This window comes from Chionomys nivalis, chromosome 6, assembly GCF_950005125.1.
Source record: "Chionomys nivalis chromosome 6, mChiNiv1.1, whole genome shotgun sequence".
NCBI lineage: Eukaryota > Metazoa > Chordata > Mammalia > Rodentia > Cricetidae > Chionomys > Chionomys nivalis.
In genome coordinates this window covers 36,757,211-36,784,930 of record NC_080091.1, presented here as the reverse complement: position 1 = coordinate 36,784,930, position 27,720 = coordinate 36,757,211, and the positions used below count along the sequence as shown (strand labels likewise).

The following is a 27,720-nucleotide window of genomic DNA, read 5'->3' as shown; positions in this document are numbered from 1 at the left end:
GCCCGGCCCCTTCTGTGATGATTCTTATCCAGGCTTGTGAGCCATTAGCTCTGCATCATCTGAGTCTTTTCCAGGAAAAATTGCATCCTACTCTTAAGATAGTTTCACTCAGCCTTTCTGATTTAAAGTGGAGCACGCCTTTAATCCCAGCACTCGAGAGGCAAAGACAGGAGAATATGTGAGCTCGAGGCCAGCCTGATTTACAGAGCAAATTCCAGGACAGGTTCCAAAGCTACACAGAGAAACCCTGTCTCGAAAAACAAAAAAAAACACAAGACAAAAACAAACAAACAAAAATTCTCTGAATTAAATTTGTAAAACGGTAACTGAGGAAGTGTAAACCGGGATTTCGAGAGCTTCCCAAACTGGAACGCCTTAGGGGGAGGGTGGCCACCGAGGAAGAAAGAGCAGGGTCAAGTCCCTAAACCTGCAACGGGCAGAGCCGCCTCGTTGAAGCCCTGATACCTCCAGGAGGCGGGGTCGTATCATAGGGGCGTGGCCCGTCCCGAGCATCTTCCCGGACAGTTGGCTCCGGGGGAGGGGCCGGGAGAGCAGGGCAGGGCTTCCTGTCTTCGCCTGCGGAATCGCCATTTGACCCCGGAAGTGTTGGCTGTGTCTAAGCTGTCACCGTGTACGGCGGCTGCACGTCGCGGGTGTGGAGCCGGGAGGTGAGTGAGTGCCCGGTCCCCACCAGTGGAGCTCGGCAGGAGCCACGCCGTGCTTCGGGCACCCTCGGCACCCCCAGCATACGGGCTTCACGGCGGGACCAGGCTTACATTGCCCCAGGGGCCGTGAGTCGCCCCAGCGAGGCCAAGAGAACCAGAACCTGGAGTTCCGGTTCGGTTTAAGGCTTGGCCCCAGAGTGGCCTGGGACGAACCCCAGTCCCCACCTCCTCCTCCCAAGCTTTAGTGTCCTCGGCTTTCATTCGTTCAGCATGTGTTTGTTGATCGACTCTCATGTGCCTGGTACAGAACTAGGCGCCGGGACTACAACAGCAGAAGAGACAAGGCTCTTGCCCTCGTAGAACTTAAGAGTCTAGAGGAAGGAGACAGTGAGCCAGTAAATGCATAAAGCAATTAAAGATATGACAATCAGTCACAAGGACAGAGATAATTTCAGGGAAGCTCTGGGAAGGTTTCTAAACAGAGTGATGTTGAACCGAGACCAGCAAAGTGATGGGTGACAGTCAGAGAAACTGAGGCAGCAGTAGCCTTGAAGATGCTCGTTGGCCGTATAACAGTTGTTAGTTTCCTCGAAAACACTTTCTTAACTTTCGGCCTTTGCTGCCCTGCCCAGAATAAGAGGTATAGTGGTGCATGGCTGTCCTGGTGTTTTACAACTCAAAATCTGGTTTTTGCTTTACTTTTTACCCATACTTTAAGTGAAAACTCAAATCCTCTTTGATCCCTCTGTCCTATAAGTCATTTTTGTTTAAACTTCATGAACCTTGCATATTCAGCAAACATCATGACACTGATTATTAGTTGGGTGGCAGTTGGTTTTGTACCTGTTCTCGTGAAGACTAAGTTTTGTGAATGGCACCACCAGGTCAGTTCTTTGCCCATGTTGGTATTTTCTGAACATCATTACCTGGTACATAGTAAGGACTGAAGTATCTAGAGCCAGGTGTGGTGACACATTTCTGTAATCCCAGTACTTAAGAGACTGAGACAGGAGGATTGGTTCAAAACCAGCTTAAGCTAAATGAGACCCTGTCTACTCTGTCTCAAAATTTAAAATAAAAAGTACAATTAAAAAAAAAGAAGAAAAGGCAGTAGGTGGTAGCGCCTTTAATTCCAGCACTAGGGAAGCAGAGGCAGGCGTATCTCTGTGAGTTCGAGGCCAGCCTGGTCTACAAGAGCTAGTTCCAGGACAGGCCTCAAAGCTAGAGAAACCCTACCTCTAAGGAGAGAGAGAGAGAGAGAAGAAAAGAGTGAGCCAGATGTAATATTGCATGTTGTGATGTATGCCAGTACTCAAGAGGCTGAGGCAGGAGATTGCTGGAGCTAAGAACCAGCCTGTATCACAAGACATTGTCTCATAAATACTTTAAAAGGTAAATTAAAGTGCCAAGGAAAGCATTTAGGAGAGTGCTTAGTGTCTAGCAAGCACATTGCTATTGTCTCGTCAGTATGTCTCATATCACCAGGACTGGGCCACACAACCTGATAACCAGTGGCTGATGATGTCCTCAAAAATCTGTCAGGACATAGTGATTTCCACCTTCTAGTCTTGATTTGTTTCTTGTTACCATTGGGACTTTTTTACTGGCATGTCTTTTGAAAGGCTTAATTCCGTGATTCAACCAATACATGTGTTCTCGCTAAGAATAAGCTCAAGTGGTGTTAGAAAAAGGGACCGTGGAAGAGCTGGTCTGCTGGTTTGGCTTTGTGAACTGTGTTCACATATATGTGGGCACAGATGTATGTGTGTGGAGGTCAAAGATCAACCTCAGGAGTTGGAATTGTTCCTCAAGTCATCTACCTTTTGTTGTTTGTTTGTTTGTTTGTTTTGTTTTTGAGATAGGGCTTGTCTGGTAGATTGTGCTGACTGGCCAAGGAAACTTTCACCTTCTGCTTTCTCAACGCAGAATTCCACGTTTTTAATGTGGTTTTGGGAACTGAACTCAGATTCTCATGCTTGTGCAATCTGGATGATGCTGACCGAGCTATCTCCAAATCACTTTGTGATTATTTTATTATTTTATTTTTGTTTGAGATTGAACCTAGAGACTTGCATGTGGTGAGCACAAATTCTATCACTGAGCTGTACACAGCTGACCAACTACTGCCTTTGAATCCAATTTGGCCCCTTTGTGGAAGGGATCATGTGTTGGCAGATTCCTATGGATTTTCTCTTCCTTTTGTTAGTTTGTCATGCCTTCCTCTGAAGCCTGGACAAGTTAAGTCTTGACACTATATATGAGGAAACGTCCATTGTCCCAACCCTTAAAAGACCGAAGGTCCCCTAAGAATTGAGAAGAGATTTTTTTTTTTCTTCTGAAGAACATAGCTCAGATAGACTAAACTAGCATCTGTGATGAGTTCTGTCCCCACCACAGCAAAGAAGATTGCTCCTCATAGTCTTTCATCCTTCATTTTGTGAGGCTGCATCTGCTAGGCCTGTGCTGATTGTAGGAAAAACGGCAAGAAAAAGAACTGTGGGTAGTGTCTTCACAGTGCCCACAGGCTACTTGAGTACAGCTTGATGCCCTGGGTTCCATCCTGGCACTATAAAAACAAAACATAAAAAGTAGTCTAGGTCCTTTTAGCTAGGACTTCTTTCTTATGGGAGTGGAGTTATCTGGATGGTATTTTTCTTCAGAGCTGAGAACTGTTTTAGGAAAAAATCATCCCTTTAGGCCAGCAGATGCATACCAGGTCTTGAAAGCCCACATTAGGAGTTCACTGTGGCCAGGGGTTGATGCTGGTGCTGGGCTCAGTCCCAGACTAGGCCTTGCCTCTAGGAGTCTGTGTGTCTGCTCTCTTCTTCCCATCCATATTCCTTTCAGGAGGGTCACACAGCACAATGCCAGCTCTGCCCCTGGAGCAACTCCAGATCACCCACAAAGACCCGAAGACAGGAAAGCCGAGGACTTCGCCAGCGCTGGTGAGCCAATGTCTTGATGTTGTTCAGCCTGATAGCAACCAGCCTTGCAATTCCAGAAGCAAAAAGTAAATCCTTTTCTGTTCCAGGAACGACCCTAGGGCCAATGGCTACTGCCGAGTAGTTGAGATGCTGCTAGGCCCCTGCAAGCCTAGCCTAGTATAGAACTTTATTTCTGAGGAACAGTGGAAATTTGAGTAGTATCTTCTATGTCGGGTCCCCTCCCCAAAGCATTTATTTCATTTCCAGTTAGTCTGAAGGCAGTTTTTGTTATGATTTTTTAAAAATGCTGCAAGATCCCCAGTGGCAGTAGGAAACAGAAATGCTCTAGGTTCCCGAATGGTGGTAGCGGGCCTTGTGGGCGGCAGGCAGCGCGCCCTAGGAGCAGCCAGTACCAGGCAGAGATGGCTGCCAGTTCACGAGAGGTGGCTGGTCCCAGGCAGGGAGATACATGGTGGGTGGGCTGGTCCCAGCTAGCCCTGCAGTGTGAGCAGGCGGTGGAGGCATATGGACAGACACATCATACAGAATAGAATTGGATATTTATTACGGGGGGGAGAAGGAGAAGAGGACAGAAAGAGAGAGAAGGTGGGGAGAAGTGGGGAGAGAGGCAGAAGCCAAGCTGCCTCTCCGAGAGGAAGATGGAAAAGAGCGAGCTCAGGCCGGAAGCTGAAGATCAGCCTGCCTCAGTGGATGGGAGAGGGAGTGGGCGTGGCTTGTCTCTTAAAGAGACCAAAATCATAACAGTTTTGATTTAGTCTGAGCTGGGCTAGAAATGGCTCCAAGTCCTGGTTTGGTGATTGGCCTTTGTGGTGGCCTTAAGATTGCATGTAGGAATATAAATATGCATTTAAATCTAAGCAGCTGCTCATGCTTGTATTGGATCAGTGATTTCAGAGGTCGGGCCAGTCTCTTATCTGGGGCAAGAAGTGAGACATACAGGGCCTCTGACAGGGCCTGTGAGACCGAAAACTAAGGAGGCTGTAAACGTGCCAGTTCCCACCGTCAGAGAGAGACTAGAGCCATGGAGAGGTGCCAGGCTGCTAAAGTAAGGGACAGAAGTGGGGATTTGAGTCCTTGTACCCACTTGTAGATTTCCCAAGAATATGAGCTTACGTGCACACGGTGGGAAAAAGTAGTTTCTGGAGGCTTGAGTAAAGTTGTGGGAAATGGGAGCTAAGTGTTTTATTTCGTGCATTTTGGTTGGCTTTATTATTTCCTCTTCAGTCTCTAATAATAGAACGTAACATGTATGGGATACCTCATGTGAGCCAAACCATTCTGAGCAAAGCACCCAGATTAACTTTTCTTCTTCCTTTCCCCCCTCATTTATAACTAGTTCTTTGAGAATTTTGTGCAGATTCATCCCCGATTCCTCACCCAGCTAACTTTGTGTCCTCTTGTTTTATGAAGCCAATCAAGTCCAGTTGGTGCTGACCACATGCTCTTGGATGTGTGACCTTTCTTAGAAGGTGCTCAACCCACCAGCGACTGTGCCTTTAGAGAGAACTGACTTTACCCTCCATCAACTGTTAGTTGCCAACAGTTCCAAAGCTAGGGATGAGACTTCGTGCCCACCTCCCCAGGTTACCCCTTTGTTTAAACTGGGTGTTGAAGGTGAATTAGCTCTGTCTGGACAAAGCAGGAGGGGAAGGAAGGCCTTGGCTAGGGAACTCGGGAATGCTTGAGGGAGCCTGACTCTTAGATCAAGCACAGATCCCTGGGGATAGCACTATGGCAGAGCTAGTGAACATGGACTTTGTACATATTTGGCAAGTTCTTTAACCTCACTAGGTCTGAGGATCCAAAGAAAGATAATAATGGGCTAATAATAGTGGGGTGACTGTGAGGATTACATGAAACCTCTGTGAGTTAGTCCTCTGCCTGGAGCAGAGCAGTTAGGATGGGGAGAACAAGTAGCAGCTGTGACGTTGAATGGGATAGGGTGGGGCGACAGATTAGCTCAAAGACAATTTCCTGGTCTTGTTGGTCAGACTGCGGAACATTAAGCTCCTGAAACATTGTCCTGAGTGCAGGTAGGGTTTTGTCTTTTGAGTCTCAGCTTGGGGCAAAAAGATCTCTGCCCTAGGAGCAGGCATTACAATGCCTCTTCAGAGTGAGGGTAGAGCTTATTGATATTAATTGAGTAGTTACTTACTTTTCAAGGATCATGCACTTGAAAAGCCTGTAAGAAATATGGTTGGACCCTTAGGCCATTCTTTGAAGGACAGTAAAAAAATGAGTTCCTGTCAAGATGTAGAGGCTTGAAGGGCAGTGTTTTCCTAGTTTTCCAGAGTAGAAGGGCCCTAAACGATTGAAAGGTGGGATTAAACTTGATTAGAGAGACACCCCTGGAGCTGCTGCTCTCCTGCTCTGAAGCTGTCTATGGCTACATGTGGCTTGTCATTCTAAGCCCCTCAGAGGCAAGATCTGGCCATTCATTCTTTTGTTCAGCGAATGAACGTGTGGAGGTCCTCTCAATGTCAAGCCCGGAGGAAGTATCATTGAAAGCCAGTAAACTGCATATTTAAAATCAGCACTTTGATTTTTTCGACATTGGTAAGATATCAATGAGACTGTCACCATCACCAACGGCCAAGACAGTGGACATTTTACCTTCCCTAAAAGTCCCCGGTGTTCTTCTATAATCCATACATCCCCCCACACCCCCGTACCCAACAAAACTGATCCAAAAGTGACTTTGATGCTGTTTAGCAAGTGCTATAGTCAGGTGAGCACAATGCAGGTGCTGGGCAGAGCTGTGGTAAACCCTAGTCCGGGAGGCAGGAAGGTCAGAAGGACAAGCGGTGAGCTCAGGGTAGCACGTGGATTGGTCTGCATTGTAAGCTTTGCTTCCAATCCTGCCTCAGATGCCTGTTTAACCTCAAGACCTTAGGAAAGTTCTTGGACCTTACTAAGTCTTTGTTTCCTCCTCTGACTGACAAGGAGAATACTGTCTCCCTTTTAGCTAATTGTAGATGAAAAAGGAAATAGTGAGTTTAGCGTACCTGCTCCACCAATTGTGGCACACACCTTCAGTCCCAGAGGTAGGCAGATTTCTATTAAGTCTGAGCCCAGCCTAGTCTACATAGCAAATTCCAGGCCTGCAGGACTATATCATCACACTTGAGAAAGAAAGAACAAGGAAGGGAGGGACGGGGAAGAGAGGGCAAGGTGTCTTTCCTCCACCTAAAAATCCTTTTCCTCCTCTTGGTTCAGTTTAGGTACTGGCTCACCTGAGAAGCATTCCTTTTCCAGGAGCTGCTATTTTCCTCCTGTGCTCCTATGACCCTCCAGGCCTAAGTTGTCACTTCATCTGTTTAGGGCTTCCTTGGTGACTTAGATGTGCATCTTCCTCTGTGGAACGTAAACCTTGTGACTTGGAGAAGACTCTGATCTGAGACCTGCAGCACAGGTCTTTTCTTGTCCCAACACCTGGTAGGGACCCTGTAAAGAGTGTCAGCAGGTCAGGGAGGAAGGAAGCTTGGAATGCAAGGAGATAAGCTCTCTTTTCAACAGATTAGTGGCTGGAATGCTGCCACTCTGTAAATGGGAGCGGGCCCCTAGACCTGTATGCTAAAGGACTGCAGTGGGTCCTTATGGGACTTGTGGAGCTTGCGCGCTCCTGCAGAGGTCCACACGGTTCTTGATTGTTCTAGAGGTGGCTGTGGAAGTGGGAGGCTAAGGCTGATAACAGCTGAGGCCTGGCCCTCCTCCTACTACAACTTCCCCTGAGAAAGCCACTCTCACTTAGACTGGGATGAAAGCTGAGCCCTCGAGCCCATCGGCTCTTCATTAGGTGAACAAAGTGGGGTTTGTTCATGGTTAGGCTGTGAGAGAGAACTTGTGACTCTGAAGCCGAGATCTGCAGCTACTTGATAAAAATCTTTAAAAAAAAAATTAGTGGAGCCGGGCGGTGGTGGCGCACGCCTTTAATCCCAGCACTCGGGAGGCAGAGGCAGGCGGATCTCTGTGAGTTCGAGAGCAGCCTGGTCTACAAGAGCTAATTCCAGGACAGGCTCCAAAACCACAGAGAAACCCTGTCTCGAAAAACCAAAAAAAAAAAAAAAAAAAAAAAAAAAAGGAAAATAGTGATATATAGAATATGATGCTGTTATATCAGATTATATCAGAAAAGGAAAACAGACTCAGATACTTGGTGTGCTTACACTATATTCTAATGTAAAAACCTAGAAAGGTAGCTAGGACAGCGTATGGTCAGTGGTTTCCCCGGGGAGGCCATGGAAACGAGGAATGTGCTTCCCCTCTCCCTTCTCTCTCTCCTTTCCCTCCTTCTCGCCTTTTATTTCTCCTTCTCCTCCTTTACCTCTCCCCACCATGCCAGGGATTGACCCCAGGGCCTCACATACCCATTTGACCACAGAGTAAAAAAAAGATGTTTATGTGTTACTTGATAATTAAATATTAATCTTAAAAATATATGTTCACTGTTTAAAAATGGGAAAATAAGGTCAAACATGATGACACCTTTATTCTAGCACATGGGAGGTAGAGGCAGGTAGATCTCTTAAGTGTGATGCCAACTGATCTACACAGTGAGCCCTTGTCTCTAAAAAAAGTCCTGAAAAATATATTGAAGCCATAATTCCCTAACCTCAAGATAACCATTATAAATTTTGGGGATTATCCCCGTCTTTTTTTAATTTTTATTTTTATGTGCATTGGTGTTCTACTTGCATGTATATCTGTGAGGATGCCAGATCCCCCGGAACTGGAGTTACAGACAGTTGTGAGCTGCCATATGAGTGCAGGGAATTGAACCCTGGTCCTCTGGAAAAGCAGCCAGTGCTCTTAACCTCTGAGCCATCTCTCCAGCCCCCCTTACTTGTTTTTTTACAAGTGTGTGCCAATATGTGAATACATAGACTTTAAAAAATATTCCAAACCTGTTTATATTAGAGTTTTGTGTCCTTTCTCTTACCTTAATCTGTCCACACCACTAAAAATTCTCTAAAAACATGTTTTTAACAACCGCCTGTGTTCTCTAGGTGCAACCATGGCGCCTTTGTTAGACACACTGGGTTCTTTATACTTACAAGCTCCTTGGAGGGTCTCTGGTTGGAACAGCCAAGTACTGTCATTGCTGTGGGTTGGCAAATGGGCCCTCGCTGACTAACCTCTGCCACGTTAACACGTGGTTTTTGGATCCGTAGCACCCTGAGCAGAAGGCAGACCGGTATTTTGTGTTATACAAACCGCCCCCTAAAGACAACATTCCCGCCCTAGTGGAGGAGTACCTGGAACGCGCCACCTTCGTAGCCAATGATCTCGACTGGCTCCTGGCCTTGCCTCACGATAAATTCTGGTGCCAGGTAACATTCTATCAAAATTAACACTAAGACAAAGCACATGACATGTCCTTGGTTGGTTGCTGTTTTTCTCTCCCTTAGGAGTTGCTTTTTTGTCTACCTTCCTTGATCCTTAACAGCAAATAGTGGTCTGGATTGCTGTCTCATGTTGCAACCTTCCTGATGTTTACTCACTGTCCAAGTGTCATTTTAAGAGACTTGTGTTTAGCCCTGGGCTCATTCATACCTCTTTGGTCTCTTGGGTTGGAGTGTTTGCAATAAGTCAGGGCTGATGGGCCATGCACACCTGTGTAGTCTAACTCAGGAATCGATCCTTGCTGTCTTCTCTCCTGGCTTAGGTTGTTTTTGATGAGACCCTGCAGAAGTGCCTGGATTCATACCTGCGCTATGTACCCCGAAAGTTTGATGAATGGGTGGCCCCTACCCCTGAGGTTGCTGACATGCAGAAGCACCTACACCGCAGCATTTTCCTCACCTTCCTTCGAATGTCCACTCACAAGGAATCCAAAGTAAGCCTCTGATTCCGTGACACCCTCCATTCAACACCCTCTGCCAGGCTCTACCCCTGGGAAAAAGCTCTGAGAGTGCCAGCTTTCCTCTGTGTCTGCCCTCTTTATTCCCGTCTTTTGGGGAAAAAAAAAAATCTGTGCCACCTTTTCCCCTTATCCTCTAATCCACCAGCCTGTCCACAATACACCCAGTGTTTTCATCAGCCAGAGCCCAGAGTCCTTGTCACAGCTGACAGTGCCTTTATTCATGTGACAGAGGGTAACGACATTGACTCTGACTTTTTGAAGAACTCGTGTACTTTTTTAAAGATCTATTTATTCGTGTATTTTTTGTGTATGAGTCTTTGTCTCCATGTATGTCTTTGTGTGTGTATGCTTTGTCTTTATGCGTACCAGAAGAAGAAATTTGTTACCATTACAGATGGTTGTGAACCACCATGTGATTGTTGGGAATTGGACTCAGGACCTCTGGAAGAGCAATTGAGTGCTCTTAACCTCTGAGCCGTGTCTCCAACCCTCATATGTTTACTTTGAAAAACATTTATTTTGTTTTTAATTAATTTGTGTATATTTCTCCATATTTATATATGTGCATGTGTGTGGGTGCTGAAGATTCCAGAGAAGGTGTCATATTTCCTGGAGCTGCAGTTATAGGTGGTTTTGAACCACCCATGTAGGTGCAGGGAACTGTAGTCTTCTGCAAGAGCCATAATCACTCTTAACCACTAAAGCATCTCTCTAGACCCTCATGTATGCACTTAAAAGAATCATTACTAGGTCGGGCGGTGGTGGCGCACGCCTTTAATCCCAGCACTCGGGAGGCAGAGGCAGGCGGATCTCTGTGAGTTCGAGGCCAGCCTGATCTACAAGAGCTAGTTCCAGGACAGGAACCAAAAAGCTGCGGAGAAACCCTGTCTCGAAAAAAGAATCATTACTGGGAGTTTGCCTTAGTGGTAGAGCCTGGCATGATGAATAGTCATCTCCAATACTGAAAAACATCATCAATGCTGTCTTTAATTATTCAATATTATAAAAATATGATAAAGATAATGAGTGCTACTCATAAAAATCCCCTGGCTTAAAGTTATGACTGGTTTTTAAAATTGTATTTCTTTATTTATGGGTGTGTGTGTGTGTGTGGTGTGTGTGTGTGTGGTGTGTGTGTGTGGTGTGTGTGTGTGTGTGGTGTGTGTGGTGTGTGTGTGTAGGTGCATTTGTCAGAGGACAGCTTGCAGGAGTTGGGGTTGTTTCTCTCCTTCTGCCATGTGAGTCCTGGGGATAGAACCCAGGTCGTCAGACTTGGCTGCAAGTGCCTTCACCCACTGAGACACATTGTCAGCACTCAGTAACACTACTATTGGTACATGTTCCTTCGGGGACTTTTTGTTCTTTGAGTGTGTGTGCATATGTGTGCACATGTGTGGAGGTCAGGGGACAACTTGTGAGAGTGGCTTCTGCTTCTGCCCTATAGGTCCTGGGGGTTGAACGCAGGTCATCAGACTTGTTGGCAAGTGCCTTTACATACTGAGCCATCTCACCAGCCTTCAAAGTCACTACTGTTAATGTGCATGCTCCTTCGTGGAATATAAAAACTGTTTAAAAATCTTTGTTTTGAGAGGAATACTAGCTTTAATTCCAGCACTCAGGAGGTAGAGGCAGACAGATTTCTGTGAGTTTAAGTCCAGCCTGGTCTACTTAGTGAGACCTAGTTTTTTTAAAAAGATATATTTTATCATTATTTTTTTTTTGGGGGGGGGGGGTTCGAGACAGGGTTTCTCTGTGGTTTTGGAGCCTGTCCTAGAACTAGCTCTTGTAGACCAGGCTGGCCTCGAACTCACAGAGATCCGCCTGCCTCTGCCTCCCGAGTACTGGGATTAAAGGTGTGCGTCACCACCACCCGGCTCTATTATTATTATTATTATTTTGGTTTTTTGAGACAGGATTTCTCTGTGTAACCCTGGCATATTTTAGAACTCACACTGTAGGCTAAGGTGGCCTTGAACTCGGATCCACCTGCCTCTGCCTTCTGAGTGATGGGATTAAAGGTGGGTGCCACCACTGCCCGGTGTATTTTTATTACTTTTAATTATGTGTGTGTCTGTGTGTTGGTATGTCCAGGTGCATATAGAGTCTAGAGCTAGCAGACCCCATTGGAGCTGGAGTTGTAGGAAGTTGTAAACTGCCCTATGTGGGTACTAGGAACTGAACTCAAGTTCTCTGAAAAAGCAGTATGTGTTTTTAACTGTTGACCCATTTCTACAGCCACTGGAAATTTTTTTTTTTAAGATTTGTTTAATTTTTACTTATGTATGTGTGTGACTGTATGTGTCAGTGGCGACGGAAGCCAGAAGAGGATGTTAGATTCCTTGGAGCTGAATTTACAGGCAGTTGTAAGCTGCCTGGTATGGGTGCTGGGAGTCAAATTCCAGTCCTCTGCAAGAGCAGCACTCTGGCCCTTCCTTCAGGAATTTTTGTTGGCTGGGAACAGAGAATTTAAAAACGTGGATCTTGGAGTTGAGGTGTAGTTTGGTAACACAGTATTGCCTAGTGTGCTTATATTAGGCCCTGGATCTGGTCCCTGACACCACAGTGAAAAAGTGTCTTGTTTTATTTGCTTCTTTGTGTGGAGACAAGATCTCCTTGTGTAAGCCAGACTGACCTCCAACTCATCATCTTTCTGTCTCAGCATCTAAATATTGATATGTATGTTTTTTAATATGCATGTACACCACATGTGTATATGAGCCCTCGGATCAGACATCAGATCCCTTGGAACTGGAGTTATAGGAGGTTGTGAACTACCATGTGGGTGTGAAAACTAAACCTGGGTCCTCGGCAAGAGCAGTAAGTGCTTTCTGCTGAGCCATTTCTCCAGCCCCTCTGAATACTGATTTTGTTTTGTTTTGTTTTTTTGAGGCAAGTTTTCTCCCTGTAGCCCTGGCTATCTTAGAACTCACTCTGTAGACCAGGCTGGCGTCAAGCTCACAGAGATCCACTTGCCTCTGCCTCCTGAATGCTGGGATTGAAGGCCTGTGCCACCACACCTGGCTCTGAATGCTGACTTTTTATAGGCATTCACCAGCAAACCCAATGGATCTTAATTTTTAAATCATATTTTCATTATAATTAAATTCCAAATATATGCATATATCTGAGTGAAAGTTTGATGCATACAGAACAGTGAATCCCATGTTCCTCTCTCACCACTCTATACTTACCACTGTTTGTTTAATGTCCCTTGAGTTTGCTTATTTTGTTGAACTGTTTTTATGTAACCCCAGACACTGTGCTGATTTACCCATAATACTCAAAAACAAACCCCAGCTGACTCTTTGATGATGTTTCTGTTTTTGTTTACATGAAACTGCAGAATCGCTATAATTCTGGGTCTTCATAAAGCTCAGACGTAAGGTATAGGCGTGCTACCATTGATTAGCCTGTCCCCAGCTGAAGAGCATCAGTGTGGTTTCTCATGAGTCTGCTGTTGCGCTGTCTGCACATTCAGCCTCCATTTTCTCTCTGTACTTTCCCCTTAGGATCATTTCATTTCTCCATCTGCATTTGGAGAAATCCTCTACAATAACTTCCTCTTTGACATCCCAAAGATCCTGGACCTCTGTGTGCTCTTTGGAAAAGGCAACTCACCACTCCTCCAGAAAATGATAGGTACGTAGAACATAGGACCTGGGGGTGCACATGCCAAACCAGAGGTCACAAATGCTTTGTTTCCATAGCACGGGAGTATTAGAGACAAGTGGTGCTGGGAAATTACCCCACAGTTGTAATATATGCATACATACATAATAGACACATAGATGTGTCAACTCTAAAATAAATGAGGGCAGTCAAAACAAAACCAAAACTGGGCCAGGCAGTGCCTCAAGATTCTGTGAGTCTTGCTGAGTGGTGCATAACCACAATCCCAGCACTCAGGAGGTTGAGGCAAGAGGGTTGTGAGTTTGAGGCCACCTTGGGCTACATACCATACTGACTATTAAATTGTGACCTTGTCTCAAACAACAACCAAAACAAAATGTCTGGATTTCTTAGTGTTAAGACAGGTGTCAGTCAGTGGTATGAATGAGAAATTTGCTTTGGCAATGAAAGTCAGATTACAATGACATTAGCCTTCTTTGGAATGTGGCCTGGGCTCTGTCATGACATGCATATCTTATTTGTTATCTCCACTGGATGCACACAGGAGCTGTCTGGGATCAGTGCTGTCATTGTCCCCATTTATAGATGAAAAGACTGAGGCTGAACTGTAAGGGACTTGCCTGAAAGTCTGTAGTAATCAAGAAGCCAAGCTGTAACTCAACAGTTATGGAGAAGTGACCCTGGAACTCTTGTTCTTTTTGCCCCCTGCTTCAGGGATAATGGGGCTGCCTCCAAAATATGCAGCATTGCAGAGAGCAGATGGGATCATAGTTTGGAGACTTTGTGTGTGATTGTGAAGAGTAAACACTAAGTTGGATTTCCTAACACAGAAGTGGGCTATATGTTCACTCAGAAATGGAAGTGGTAGGGGTTGCTGCAGAGGGTATGTCTCAGTTAATTCCTTTTTAACTGTAGTTCATAGTGTTGGGCCTGGAACAGGGTGGTGTTCATTCAAGCACTCCTGACAGACTTCCTCATCCTCAGACTATAGGGTATAGTCTTCTAAATATCTGATTGCAAAACTGGGTAGCCCTTGGGGAGCCTGAGGTAAGAGCCGTATGATTTCAAGTTCAGCCTATACTATATAGTGAATCCTGGCTTTAAAAACAAACAAACAAACAAAAAAAACCCAGGGGACTGGAGAGATGGCTCAGATGAAAGATGAATTTCATAGATTTTGAGAATTTTCTTTTTGTTTGAATTTTTAAATTACATTTCAAAATTTTCCTTCATGTGGGAGTAGGTTCTCTCCATCTACTAAGTGGATCCTGGAGATCCAACTTAAACTGAGGTCATAATCACGGTGAAAGGTACATTTGCTTGCTGAGCCATCTTGCTGACTATCTTAGATAGATCTCTGGTGCTGTGATAATCACCATGACCAAAAGTGAGCTGGGGAGAAAAGGGTTTGTTCAGCTTACAGAGCATCATTGAAGAAGTCAGGGCAGAAACTCAAGTTAGAAATGGAAGAAGAAGCCATGAAGGAATGTGGCTTACTGGCTCACTCTCCATGGCTTGCTCAGCCTGCTTTCTTATACCATCCAGGACCACCTGCCTGTGTGTAGTACCACCTACAATTGCCTGAACTGCATCAATCTCAATTAAGAAAATGTCCCACAAGCTTGGCTACAGGCCAGTCTTGTGGTGGCATTTTCTTAATTGAAGTTCTTACTTCCCAAATTACCCTAGTTTGTGTCTAGTTGACATAAAACTAGCCAGCATGATAATGCCTTTAGTTTGTTTGTTTGTTTGTTTGGTTGGTTGGTTGGTTGGTTGGTTGGTTGGTTGGTTTTTCAAGACAGGGTTTCTCTGTGGCTTTGGAGCCTGTCCTGGAACTAGCTCTTGTAGACCAGGCTGGCCTCGAACTCACAGAGATCCGCCTGCCTCTGCCTCCCAAGTGCTGGGGTTAAAGGCATGTGCCACCACCACCCGGCTCTTTTCTTTTGTTTTTTTGGGCTGTTTCTTACTCTCTAGCCCAGATAGACCTGGAAGTTGATACATAGCCCAGGCTGGCCTTGAAGACAGCCTCCTGCCTCTGCTTCCCAAATGCTGGCGCCTTCTTAATAAACTGGCAAGGTTGACATTGGGTATCAGCTAATAGCTTTGGGAAGCAGGACTCATCATATTTTTTATATGTATGGTGCTCTGCCTACATGCATGTGTGCTCATGTGCGTGCAGTGTCTGCAAAGGCTAGAAGAAGGCATTGGACCTCTTAGCACTGGGGTTGTAAGTGGCTGTGAGCCGCCATGTGTGTCCTGAGAATAACCCAGGTCCTCTGCAAGAGCAGCCAGTTCTCTTAACTGCTGAGCCATCTCTCCAGTCCCAAGATGTATTTATTTTTATATGTATAGATGTTTTGCTCCACATATATATGTACACCCTGTGTGTGCCTGACACCCACGGAGGCCTGAAGAGGACATCTGGTCCTGGGGACTGAACCTGAATCCTCTGCAAGAGCCGCAAGCACTCTTAACTGCTGACGGTTGAACCATCTCTCTGGGCCTGATTTGATTTTGTTTTTTAGGAGCTTTGTGAGTTTTTTGTTTGGTGTTGGTTTTTTTGTTTTTTGAGACAGTGTTTCCTGTGTAACTTTGGAAGCTGTCCTGGAATTCGCTCTGTAGACCAGGCTGACCTCGAACTCACAGAAGATCTACCTGCCTGTGCCTCCCAAGTGCTGGGATTAAAGGCCTGTGCCACCATTGGAATCTGATAAAGAAGAAAAGAGACTCTGAAGACCCCAAGGATAGATTATGAAATTTGAGTTATCTTTCCAGGCTTAGTGGTGCATGCCTTTAATCCCATCACTCAGGAGACAAGGTGGGTAGATCTCTGATTTTGAGACCAGTCTGGTCAATAAAGAGAGTTTCAGGACAGCCAGGACTGTTGCAAAGAAACCTTGTCTCAAAAATACCAAAGGAAAAAAAATATGAAATTGGAGATACTTGTTGCTTATAAAAAATAAAATCTCTATTTTTCTGGCAAGCAGTGAGGAAATGTTCCGGGTGGTCTGGGTGGTCTGGGTGGCAAGAGGAAAATGCCAGGGCCCAGAGAGCGCCCGTGTCAGAGAACTACCCGAGGAGGTGATACATGTCCTATGGTGGGGTGAATTCGGGAGATCACTCCAGCCAGAAGGAAGAGACTGCCTGTTGTCTGAGGTTGAGGATGGTTCAAGGGATGTTTATATTGCAGGGAATGGAAGCAAGTTGGCCTAGGATGCCAGCAGGGACTAGATTTCTCAGGGCTTTGTGTGTCATAGAAGTTAAGACTTGCCCTGGAGGATCGGGGCAAGAGGAACTAGCAGGAGCAAAGTTTGGTGGAGGGGCTGGCTCAGACATTCCTTGTCTGTGTAGAGGAGGAGGGTGTAGGTGATCCAGACACACCTTCATAGATTACATGGTCAGCACCTAAGGGAGGCAGGAGCCCTGAGCTAAGGAGGCTGTGCTAGAAAAACTCAGCTTTTTGGAAACAAGGAGTAAATACTATCTATCCTAGATGGTGCTGATGAAAAGCCCAGCTATTTGCTTATTCATCAGACTCAACTGGCAGTTGATTTCCTTCCTGTTTAGGTATCCTGGAATTGGACTAAGGCTACAGAATTATCCGTATGGTATGCTCTGGCCCTCATATACTGTGCAGGAGAGAAACAGAGAGAGGAGAGAGAAAAACCTGTTTCTCTCCAGATAGTTCCTCTGTCCTACTCTTGGCCATGTACCCCTTTGAACTCACCCTTTGGCCTTCTCAAACAATACTAAAATCGAAGCATTGTCTGCACTTGCATAAAAACCAGACCTCCACAGATGTAGGGGGCTCAAAGCTGCCTACGAGCCTGAGAGGCAAAAATTCTATCTTAGACTTTTCAGGGCATTGGTACTTCTCATCTTCATGTTCCCAGCTATGGTTCTTCCTGTCTTCCTCCCTCGTCATGTGGACAGAGAAACACTGGGTTCTGTCCCAGCTACTGTGTGCTGTCAGCATGCCCGTGCAGCAGCAGGCGGAAAGCCGTAAGCATCGGTGACGGGCTCCATCTGGACAGCACAGCTACAGATGTGTGCCAAGTCCGTCTCTGTGCATTGCTCCTGCCTCCTGTTTACCTTCAAAAGTAAAAACTTCTAGACATTTCTCCCTGGCATCTCCTCATACTTTTGAGGTGTGGCTCGGCAAGAATCCTGAGCTATTGTAGGTTTATTGAATAAAGGAATTATAATTCCAAATTTTCCTGGATAATGCAACTCCCAGTTCAGTTTGGTCACTCCCTGGGGACATCAGGACTAGCTGGTTTGACCAGGGCTACTCTTTGTTTTATAAAATTCAGAGGTACTTGAAAAGTTAAATTGTAGTGAATAACTTCCTTTCTCAACCCTGGAGAGGGTTCTCAGTGAGGACCAAGCTCAGTGCCAGCTGGGCCTGAGACAATACTCATTATTCTAGATTCCCCCACAGACAGACCTAGGGAACGGGAGAAAGGTCACAGCATGCCTATAATAAATTTAATGTGTCCCCATCCTCCTGACCTCTCCCCATTTCTTCCCTTCCCTTCTCTTTAGGAAACATATTTATCCAGCAGCCAAGTTATTATAACGACCTGGATGAAACCGTTCCCACCATACTTCAGGTACCATCTCTCTTACCCCGCCCGGGAGAGATTAAGTTGGACTTTTCTTTAAAAACCTGAGGAAAGGTTTGCTTTCCATTCCTTTTCCAGACACATCTTGAAGTGTGGCACAGGAGTGGAGTGCAAAGCCCCAGCAGATTCCATCCCCAGCAGGAGAGAGAGGGGATAAGGGGAGGGAAGAGGAGGAGGGAGAAAGAGAACTCGTCTCCCAGATTTCCTCTTTGTCCTGTTCTCGACTACAAGTCTTGTAATTCACCCTTCGCCCTTCTTGAACAAGACTGAAATCTAAAGATTTCACTTATACAAAAGGATTTGGTTTGCATTTTTTTATTTTCTAGCAGCCATATATCTCCAAAAGTAACTTTGCTCCTTTCAGAGGCCTGCATTTCTTAAATAGAAACTATGAAGGTTTATAAAACCATTTCATGAAAGAATAACGTGTACTGTAAAAATATGAGGAATGGGGGCTGGAGAGATGGCTCAGCAGTTAAGAGCATTGGCTGTTCTTCCAGAGGACCTGGGTTCAATTCCCAGCACCCACATGGCAGCTTATAACTGTCTGTATGTACATGCAAGTAAAACATCAATGTACATAAAATAAAAATAAATAATTTTAAAAAAAGAAAATATGAGGAATGTTAAAAAACTGAAAGGAGCTGGGCATGGGCTGAGTTCAAGGCCTAAGTTATAGTAAGACCCAGTCTCAAAATGTACAAAGAGTAAACAATCATAGAGAATATTATTCTTCCATAACCCACCATAAAGAGATCCCTACACATGCATTTGTTTTAAGTAACTTTTGGAATAGTTACATGGAAGCCTGTTTAGCAATAACATATCAGCACTGAGGAGGCAGAGGCAGGAGGATTCCTGTGAATTGGAAGCCAGCCTGGTCTACATAGTAAGTTCCAGGCCAGCCATGGCTATAAAGTGAGACCCTGTCTCAAAAAAAAAAAAATAAAAATTTAATTGCAAAAACAAAGATAATATGTCCCAGAAGCATGGTTTAGTAGGTAAAGGTGCCTGCCACCAAGCCTGAGGACCTGATTTTGATCCCCAGAACCCACATAGTATAAGGAGACAATGAGCTCCCACAGTTATCCCTGACTTTTACACACATGTCCACACACACACACACACACACACAGATTAAAAAGGAAGAAAGACAGTACTACCAATTCATTCTTACTTGATTTTATAACAGGTTTGTTTTCAACTCTGTTAATTTGTCTTTTGTTAATAAAGCTCTGATAATCACTGAATGTGATGGTTCACATCTGTAATCCCTGCACTTGGGAAGTAGAGACAGGAAGATTAGGGGTTCTAGATCTTTATCCTTATCTGCATAATGAGATCAAAGGCCTGCATGAGACCCTTTTCAAAACAACACGTACACACATATATAAAATCACCCTATAAGCTGTCATCTACAAAGGAGTCTAGACATTTCTTAAATGTTGCTGAAGGTATTTCTCAGGTATTGTCATATTTTGTTGAGTCTGTCCAGTCAAGTCATAGATGCGGGATTCTTGGGACTTTATATTTTATGTGCATGTTGTATGTGTGCTTACTAAAGATGGAAACTCAGAGTTCTGGATCTCACTGTAACCTTGGCTACCTAGAACTAAATATGTAGAACCTGGCTGGCTTTGAATTCAAAGAGATTCACCTATATCTGCCTTCTGAGAGCTGGGATTAAAGGTGTGCATTACCTCACCTAGCCTGGAACCAGGGTCTTACTTGGCCTGCACGCTATCACTGAGCCACACCATCAACCCTACATGGTTTGTATTTAATCCTATTCACCATCCCATTGGATGGTCTGTCCCGAAGTTCTGAGGCAGTTCTTGGGTCACCTGCTCCTAGTTGTGGGGTGGGGTCCTAGGTGCTTGTTCAGGATATGAAAGAGAGCCCTTTTTGCCTTTCTTAGGTCTTCAGCAATATCCTCCAGCACTGTGGCTTGCAAGGGGATGGGACCAGCACCACACCCCAGAAACTCGGAGAGAAGGGTCGGTTGACTCCTAGGGACATGCCTCTCTTGGTACGTTTGCTCCTGGGCCCAGCTTCTTTTGGCTAAATCCTTAAGCCTGGTTACACTGGAGCTGAGATGATCGCTAATGCTGCAGGGCACAGTGGTTTCTTCCCTGCCTTCGGCCTCTTTTTTTGATATAATCTGTATTTCTATCTGCCCTGTGGGTTAAGCTTTAAAGAAGGTTTTGTGGAGTATCAGAAAAGTACTAGGACTTGAGAACTGGGTCCACCCTCAGGTCAGGTAGCTTTGCTCTGTGGGCCCAGTTCTTGAGCCAGTCATCGACTCAGTAAGTATATCCCAAGAGACTATGCCGAGCCTGGGGGATAAAGCAGAAGCAGACATGGCGTTAGAACTTTAATGAGAGTGACATACAGAAAGTACACTTCACGGGACCTCGGTGCTGTGCTAAGCACTACAGACAGCTGGGATGTGGCAGCTGTGAGCTACCTTCTTGGCATTTGCCATCTGGTGGGGAAATATCTGTTGAGCAAGTGCTTCAGAAGAGTACGTGCCAGGAGCCTTGGGAACAAATCATCTTAGCACTCTGAGCCTCAGTTTCCTTATCTGTAACTTGAAAAGCCACCCAGCTTGCTTCTTCAGGATGGCATGAGACTCAGCAGAACAGATGAGCAAACACCCTGTGTTCTGTGTACCTTCTTCAAAATGTGAGCAAGGGGTGGGCTTGCTGCTCCTGTCTCCCCAGGCTGGATGGTTTCTCTCGGCACAGTGTTCAGATTCAGTGTTTATTTTCCTGCAGCATAGAAGAGAGACTATCAGAATTATAGGTGACATTAGCCATCATTGAGTGCAATGGCAAACTATGAGACAGGATGACTAAGCGGCCCAGGTTGCCCTCCTAGAGATGGACCATTCAGGCTGTCTCTGGGGCCTCCACTTCCCTGTTTCTCCTCTCAAGCAACTTCCTGCCTGCTGGGGACTCTGCACTCTGCAGAGCTGCCTTGGGGCTTGAAAATAATACTGTGTCTTCTCTTGACAACAGGAATTAAAGGACATTGTTCTCTACCTATGTGACACCTGCACCACACTCTGGGCCTTTCTGGACATCTTCCCTTTGGCCTGCCAAACCTTCCAGAAACACGACTTTTGTTACAGGTACATTGGGACTTCTGCCTGTTACAGTAGGGGCTCCGGTCCATGCATCACTCAAATGCATATTGACTGTTCCTTAGAGTATACTAACTAGTCCAGGGCCTGGCAGTTAAGAGCACTGGTTGTAGCCGGGCGGTGGTGGCGCACGCCTTTAATCCCAGCACTTGGGAGGCAGAGGCAGGCGGATCTCTGTGAGTTCGAGACCAGCCTGGTCTACAAGAGCTAGTTCCAGGACAGGCTCCAAAAACCACAGAGAAACCCTGTCTCGAAAAGCCAAAAAAAAAAAAAAAAAAAAAAAGAGCACTGGTTGTTATAATGGGGGACCTGGGTTCAGTTCCCAGAACCCATGTGGCAACTCACAACTGTCTGAAACTCCAGCTCCTGGGGATCTGACACCCTCACACAGGCATACATGCAGGCAAAACACCAATGCACATAAATTTAATAAATCATTAAAAGATAAAGAATATACCAGTCCATCTTCTAGTCTGGGGACACATAATGAGAAACACGGGTAAAACTATTGCTGAGAGGAGCCCTCCTAATTTTGTCTAAGAATAAGACAGGGGAGAGAGAAAAACAGCAAGAAGATGACAGTTTTCAGTCTGTCCTATCATGGAGCACAGAGTGACAGCCAGTGAGGACTGATGTGATGAGGAAGCAGCAGAAGTGTTGCTTCTTTGCTGCAGGGATATGTAGGAGAAGACTCCTCAAAACAGCCTTGAATACTGAGCAAGAAGCCTGGCACACTGGCTGTTCTTTCCATCTCAGCTCCTCAGGAGGCTAAGGCAGGAGGATCACTCAAGCCCCAGGATTTGAGGCTAGCCTAGTCAACATAGATCTGGTCTCAGAATCTCAGAAAAGGGATAAGAATGTTCTAGACAGAAAGGTCATGGTGACAGGAAGGGTGTTGACGCAGATGTGAAATATACAAAAAATTCGGACTAACTGCCAGGTGCCTGCTTTTAGTCCCAGAACTTGGGAGGCAGAGGCCAGCAGATCTCTGTGGGTTCAGTGTCAGCCTGGTCTACAAATTGAGTTCTAGGACCTCCAAGGCTACATAAAGAGACCCTGTCTCAGCATGGCGGTGGTGGAGCACGCCTTTAATCCCAGCACTCGGGAGGCAGAAGCAGGTGGATCTCTGTGAATTCAAGGCCAGCCTGGTCTACAGAGAGTTTCAGGAGTGACTCCAAAGTTACAAAGAAACCCTATCTCGAACCCCCCTCCAAAAAAGAGACCCTGTCTCAAGATGAATAGATAGATAGATAACAAAAATAAAATAAAAAATAACAGGAAAAGGAGTTGATAATAAAAAAATGAGGGATCCCCTGTTTGCCAGAGTGTGAGGAGTGGTGAAACCCTGACAAGAGTGGACCTTCATTCTGTAGGTAGTGGAAACCACTGGAGAGCCCATACAAAGACTGCGCTGAGGTGGACTGCTCAGAGGAACTTCCAGGAGGGAGACTCTGTCCACTTAGCATCATGAGATCTTTCTGTGCAGTGAGAAGGTGGGGAACATGGACTTGGGTATTCCCAGGCTGGTGTGAAAGGACCAGCAGCCTGCTCATTGCCTTTCCCAGTGGCCTGTAGCTGTTGCTCTTGCCAGGCATCTCTCTCAACCATTTGCAGCAGCTTCTGGGAGCTGCCCAACTCCATTTGCCCACCCATCTATCCGTCCATTCTGTCATTTACTCACCCGTTCAACAAAACATTATTCTAGCTCTGACATGTGCCAGAGATGGCAGCTAGTCCTCTGACTCCTCCTTGGTCTTCTCTGCTTGTGAGAGGCAGACATTTGATCAGCTTCCCTGGGATTATTAGAATAAAATGCTGACCAGTATTCTCTAGGGAAGAAAGGTCTTGGGTTAGGACTGTGGCTGTCCATTTTAGGGAGGAAGGTGTCTCATTATGATAAAAGAGCATGTGGAAATGTAGAAAAGATGGAAAGCCAGAGTCTGAAACCACTCTTAGGAGTTAGTTACATTGCTCTCCGCATTTTCGTTCTGCCTGTTTTCATTTACTTTAAGCATTTTCTCATTTTGTCCAAGCATCTCCCCCAGTAGGCACAGATGGTCTCTGAGGGAGGAAGCTTTGGAAGAGCAGATTTTTCCTACGAGAGGCGGTGGGAGCAGAAGAGTTCCCACCCATCTTGGAGTGCGTGGAAGGGTTGCACTTTGGAAGTGACTCTGCCTTTGACTCATGTTTAGCCTGCAGCTGGCCAGCTTGTTCCAGCCTGTACTGCAAGCTAGGAAATCCTTTGCTAGCTACACCAACATATACACAGCCCCCTGTTCGCACAGCTCCTGGTTAGGGGTCACTCTGACCCACAGAGCTCTTTCCCTTGGCCCTCTCGTCATCCAGTGTGCGGCTTCTGCTCTTGGGTCGTGTGTCGGTAGTGCTTTCACTTTGACAGAACTCAAAAAGTACAAAACAGGGCTGGAGGTGGCTCAGCAGGTAAGAGCAGGGCCTTTCTTCTGAAAGACAGAGTTCATTTCCCAGCACCCAGTCTGAGTCAACAACTGCCTGTAGCACCAGCTCCAGGTCTTCTGGCCTCTGTGGGCACCCTCACATATGTCACACACACACACAACTTTAGAAAAATGTAAACTATATGGCAAACTGTCTCCCCCTTTATAGTTCTTTCCATCACACGTCAACACTGTCATAGTTTGGGTGGAATTTTCCAGAGATATGCAGTATAGGAAAATATGCACATTTTACATTCCCCTCCCTTTGCTTTAGCAGTGATGAGAATGGAATCTAGGGCTTCATAAATGTTTAGTAGGGACTCTACCACTCTACTATGCTCTCAACCCCACCCCCTTTTTAAAAATTGAAAACTGGGGCTGGAGAAAATGTTCAGTGCCTTCAGTGTGACTGGGCAGCACTGTGCATCTGGCATACTGGACACCAGAGACAGATTGTGTGTGTGTGTGTGTGTGTGTGTGTGTGTGTGTGTGTGTGTGTGTGTGACTTTTTTTTAGTTATTTGCTATTTCAAAATAAATGACATGGTATACACATCACTTAGTACCTTTGCAAGCATATTTGAGGATTAGTTCCTAGAAGTAGAAATGCTGGGACAGATGGTATGTGCATCTTTAATTCTCACTTTTCTTGCCAAATCACCTTCCATGGGAGTTGTTCCAGTTTACCCACTAACAACACAGCCTGGCAAGTGTTGAATCAGCTTGGACCTAACTGCCCTCTCTGGCCTCTGCTGATGCTGTGTCTAGTAGGGCCTGTTCCTTTTGGCTTGGCTGTTCTCTGCCACGTGCAGTGCTGCAGTGAGACAGACATTGCAGAAGCCAGCCAGAGGATGGGCACATGCTTGCAGAGCACCTGCAAGCACTACCCAGCACTGCACTGGGCACGTAAGTGTCTCTGATTCGGGGAAGCAAGATGTTTGGAGGAAGAATTACACCCTAGAAAAACAACAGCTGCTCTGTCAGTTATCAGGGCAGCGTGTTCTGTGCACAGTGAATCTGGCCCCCGGAAGAAAGACTCCGTGGTTGAGTATAGCCAAGTAGTACACAATGAGGCCTGGAATGCTTCAGAGTTTGAGAAGGACAGGGCGAGGAAGAGATGCAGGAGGAAAAGGATAGCTGCCTCCCAGGCTTGCTCACCCATACTAATCTCAAACGTCTAGGCTCAAGCCATCTTCCTGTTTCAGCCTCCCAAGTAGCCGGAAGTACAATCATATGTAACTGTACTGAAACTCATAATGTATGTAATGTATAATATTTTGAGAAAAATTCAGATCTTATTTATGTGTATGAATGTTTTGCCTGCCTGCATGTGTGTGCAGCATATCTATGCCTGATGCCTGTGGAGTTCAGAAGAAGGCATACAGATCCCCTGGAACTGGAGTTACAAATGATTGTGAGTTAACCAAGTGGGTGCTAGGAACCAAACCCAGGTCCTCTGGAAGAGCAACAAGTGTTCTTAACCACATAGCCATCACTCCAATCCTGTGTGTTTATAATTTTTTTTATTGTTTTGCTATTGAAACAGGGCCTTGCTGTATAGTCCAGGCTGGCTTCCAACTTGTGATCCTCCTGCCTCAGCTTCCCAAATGCTAAAATTACAAGCACAGACCACCACATCTAGCTTTTAACTTTTTATTAAGAGCTGTAGAAAACGGGCTGGTAAGTCCCAGCACTCACATCAGGCAGCTCACAACCATCGTAACTCCAGCTGCAAGGAATGGCACCTTCTTCTGGCCTCTGTGGGTATCTGTACTCATGTCCACTACCAACTGACAGACACACACACACACATAATTAAAATAAATCATTTTTAAAACAAGATTTATAGTTAAACCAACTGGCTTAGTTCATAAAACAAATATGGAGTATATGATACATTTGAGTCCTGAGCACATTTAGCCTGTTCTGAATAAGCACATTGTGTTAACATTGTCACATGTAAACAATTTATAGAGATTCCAAGTCATGCAAGAAACTAAAACTTCATATCTTAGAACCCAAGTGAGAAAGATTATTGGTAACTGATTTCAAGACTTCTAGGGCTGGCATATTTTGAGCAAGAAGAAAGATAATCTGTCTGTTTCATAATCCCAGGGAGTCCTTGTAGCCCTCTGGTCCCTTTGTTAGAATAGATACAGCTATGGTCATTTTCCATAATGGGGCAATACAGTACATCATTCTGGGGTAGGCTCAGGAAAGCCTCTGGGTAGCCCCCAGAAAGTTGGTATAGGATGGGATGGGAGCAGGGAATTGACTCAGTACAGCAAAGTGAGGCCCTGAGTTTAATCTCTTCAGAACCCATGTAAAAATGTGAGGTGCTGGGGAGGTAGAGACAGGAAGATCCTGGCCTTCTGACAAGTCAGCCTAACCTAATTGGTGAGCATCAGGACTGCTTTCCTGAGACTAGCACTGAAGTTAGCCTGTGGCTTCCACACATACGAGAACACCCACATGGACTTATGGGAGAAAGAAATGAACCTTTCTGCTCTGGTATTTATGAATTAATCTGGCCTTTGCCTGTGTTTGCTTCTGCAGACTAGCTTCCTTTTATGAGACGGCAATCCCTGAAATGGAGTCTGCAATTAAGAAGAGGAGGCTTGAAGACAGCAAGTGAGGCAGGGACAAAACTACGAATGTTGTGTGGGAAGGGGAAGCCTAAACACAGGCTGTGGCATCCTTACTACTAGGGCAGAGTGGGAAACCGAGGACCGTGGTTGCTTGGTCTCCTAGTCCTGGACTTGGTGGTCTTCTAGCCCTGCTTTGTTATTTTTGTTATTTTTTTTAAAAACTCTAAGGTTTTCATTTTATTTTTTATCTTGTGTACTGAGGATTGAACCCTTGGCCTTTTGTATACTGAGCACATGTTCTTCCACTGAGCTACACTCTAAAACCTTAAAGATTGGTTTTGTTTTTGTTTTGTTGGTGGGGAGAGCAGGGTTCAAGACAGGGTTTCTTTTTGTAGTCCTAGATGTCCTGGAATTTACTTTGTAGACCAGGCTGTCCTCAAACTCACAGAGATCGCCTGCCTCTGCCTTTCAAGTGCTGGGATTAAAGATGGGCGGCATCACTATCACCTGGCAAAGATTTATATATATATATGCTTTGTGAGGACTTAAAGAGGAATACTTTGGCAAGTAGAGATTTATCAATCATTTACTTGCTTTATTTTTTCTTAATTTTTATTTAGCTCTTTGAGAATATCCTACAATATATTTTGACCATATTCACCCCTCCACCAACTTATCCGTGATTCACCCCCCACCTACCCAACTTTATTTTCTCTCTTTTTTTTTTCTTTTCTTTATTTTTTTTCTTCACATATCAGGTCAAATCTGTGCTCTTGGATATGTGACCTTCTACCGTGGTGTGCTCAACCTACCTGGGGTCACTCACACCTTTAAAGAAAACTGACTCTCCTGATAGCTGTCAGTTGCCAATAGCACCTCAGCTAGGGGTGGGACTTTGTGCTCCCCCTCCCCCTGCATACTGGGATTTGCTCTGGTTTGAGTTGGCATGTGACTTGCTCATTTTGTCATAATTGCTGTGAGTTTATATGTGCAACTGTCCTGCTGTGTCCAGAAAACACTATTTTCTTGTAGTCACCCACAGCCTCTGGCTCTTACGATCTTTCCAAACCTTCTGCAATGATTCCTGATCTTGGGATAAGGGGGTTTAATATAGATGTACCATTTGGGACTTGGCATTCTGGAAGCTAGCACAAGCAGAGATGTAAATATTAATTGTACACTGTCTTGCTACAGGCCACCTTATGGGGATTGTCTGAGAGTCCTTCTTGACCACTAAATCCATTAATTCCCTGTCCCCCAGATCATAGCGGATTATGTCTGGTCCCTGCATGTAAGCTCAGCTGTTGTTTCAAGTTCTTGGTAACTGACCTTGCTGCTCCTACCCTCTGTTTAACCGAGAAGTGGTCTGGAGCCAGCTGGCTACCCAGTATTTATAGCCTTTCTCAGCTGCTCCCATCAGTGGCCTTTAGGATTCCCTCAGTTGTAGGGAAGTTGCCATGGTTTCTTTCATCTTCTAAGTCTACTTCTCTTCTCTGACCGGCAAAGGCTGCTAGGTGACATGTGGCAGAGGCTCTCCCACTCCAAGAAAAAGCTAATGGAGGTGTTTCACATCATCCTGAACCAGATCTGCCTCCTTCCCATTCTAGAGAGCAGGTGAGCTCCAAGGAAACTCTACACATGGCATGTGTTTCTCATCACTCTCCCCTCTTCCTTCCTCTCTGCCAAACATAATGGGAAACCCAGAAAAATGCCTTTCTCCAACTGGCCAGAGACAGCAGAGGGGTAGGGTGAGCATCCAAGGGGTCTCAGATCGTCGTGCATTGCATGAGCTCATCTTCCCTCGTGT

At 45.4% G+C, this 27,720-nt stretch overlaps 1 protein-coding gene across 3 annotated transcripts in view; it reads left to right on the top strand.

Annotated features, from left to right (window-relative positions):
• Nucleotides 1-610: 610 nt before the first annotated feature.
• The window catches only part of Ascc2 (activating signal cointegrator 1 complex subunit 2), a 44,343-nt gene continuing 17,233 nt past the window's right edge, over nt 611-27,720 (top strand). The window contains exons 1-10 of one of the 3 annotated variants that reach the window (XM_057771858.1): nt 611-668; nt 3,513-3,610; nt 8,782-8,940; nt 9,276-9,446; nt 12,983-13,112; nt 17,649-17,716; nt 19,647-19,757; nt 20,749-20,861; nt 25,882-25,956; nt 27,420-27,527. In XM_057771858.1, coding sequence (XP_057627841.1) covers nt 3,530-3,610; nt 8,782-8,940; nt 9,276-9,446; nt 12,983-13,112; nt 17,649-17,716; nt 19,647-19,757; nt 20,749-20,861; nt 25,882-25,956; nt 27,420-27,527 — 1,016 coding nt within the window. In that variant the 5' untranslated portion in view covers nt 611-668; nt 3,513-3,529. Of the gene's footprint in view, nt 669-3,512; nt 3,611-8,781; nt 8,941-9,275; nt 9,447-12,982; nt 13,113-17,648; nt 17,717-19,646; nt 19,758-20,748; nt 20,862-25,881; nt 25,957-27,419; nt 27,528-27,720 lie in introns of those variants that run through there. The other 2 variants (XM_057771859.1, XM_057771860.1) reach the window with 2 other exon arrangements.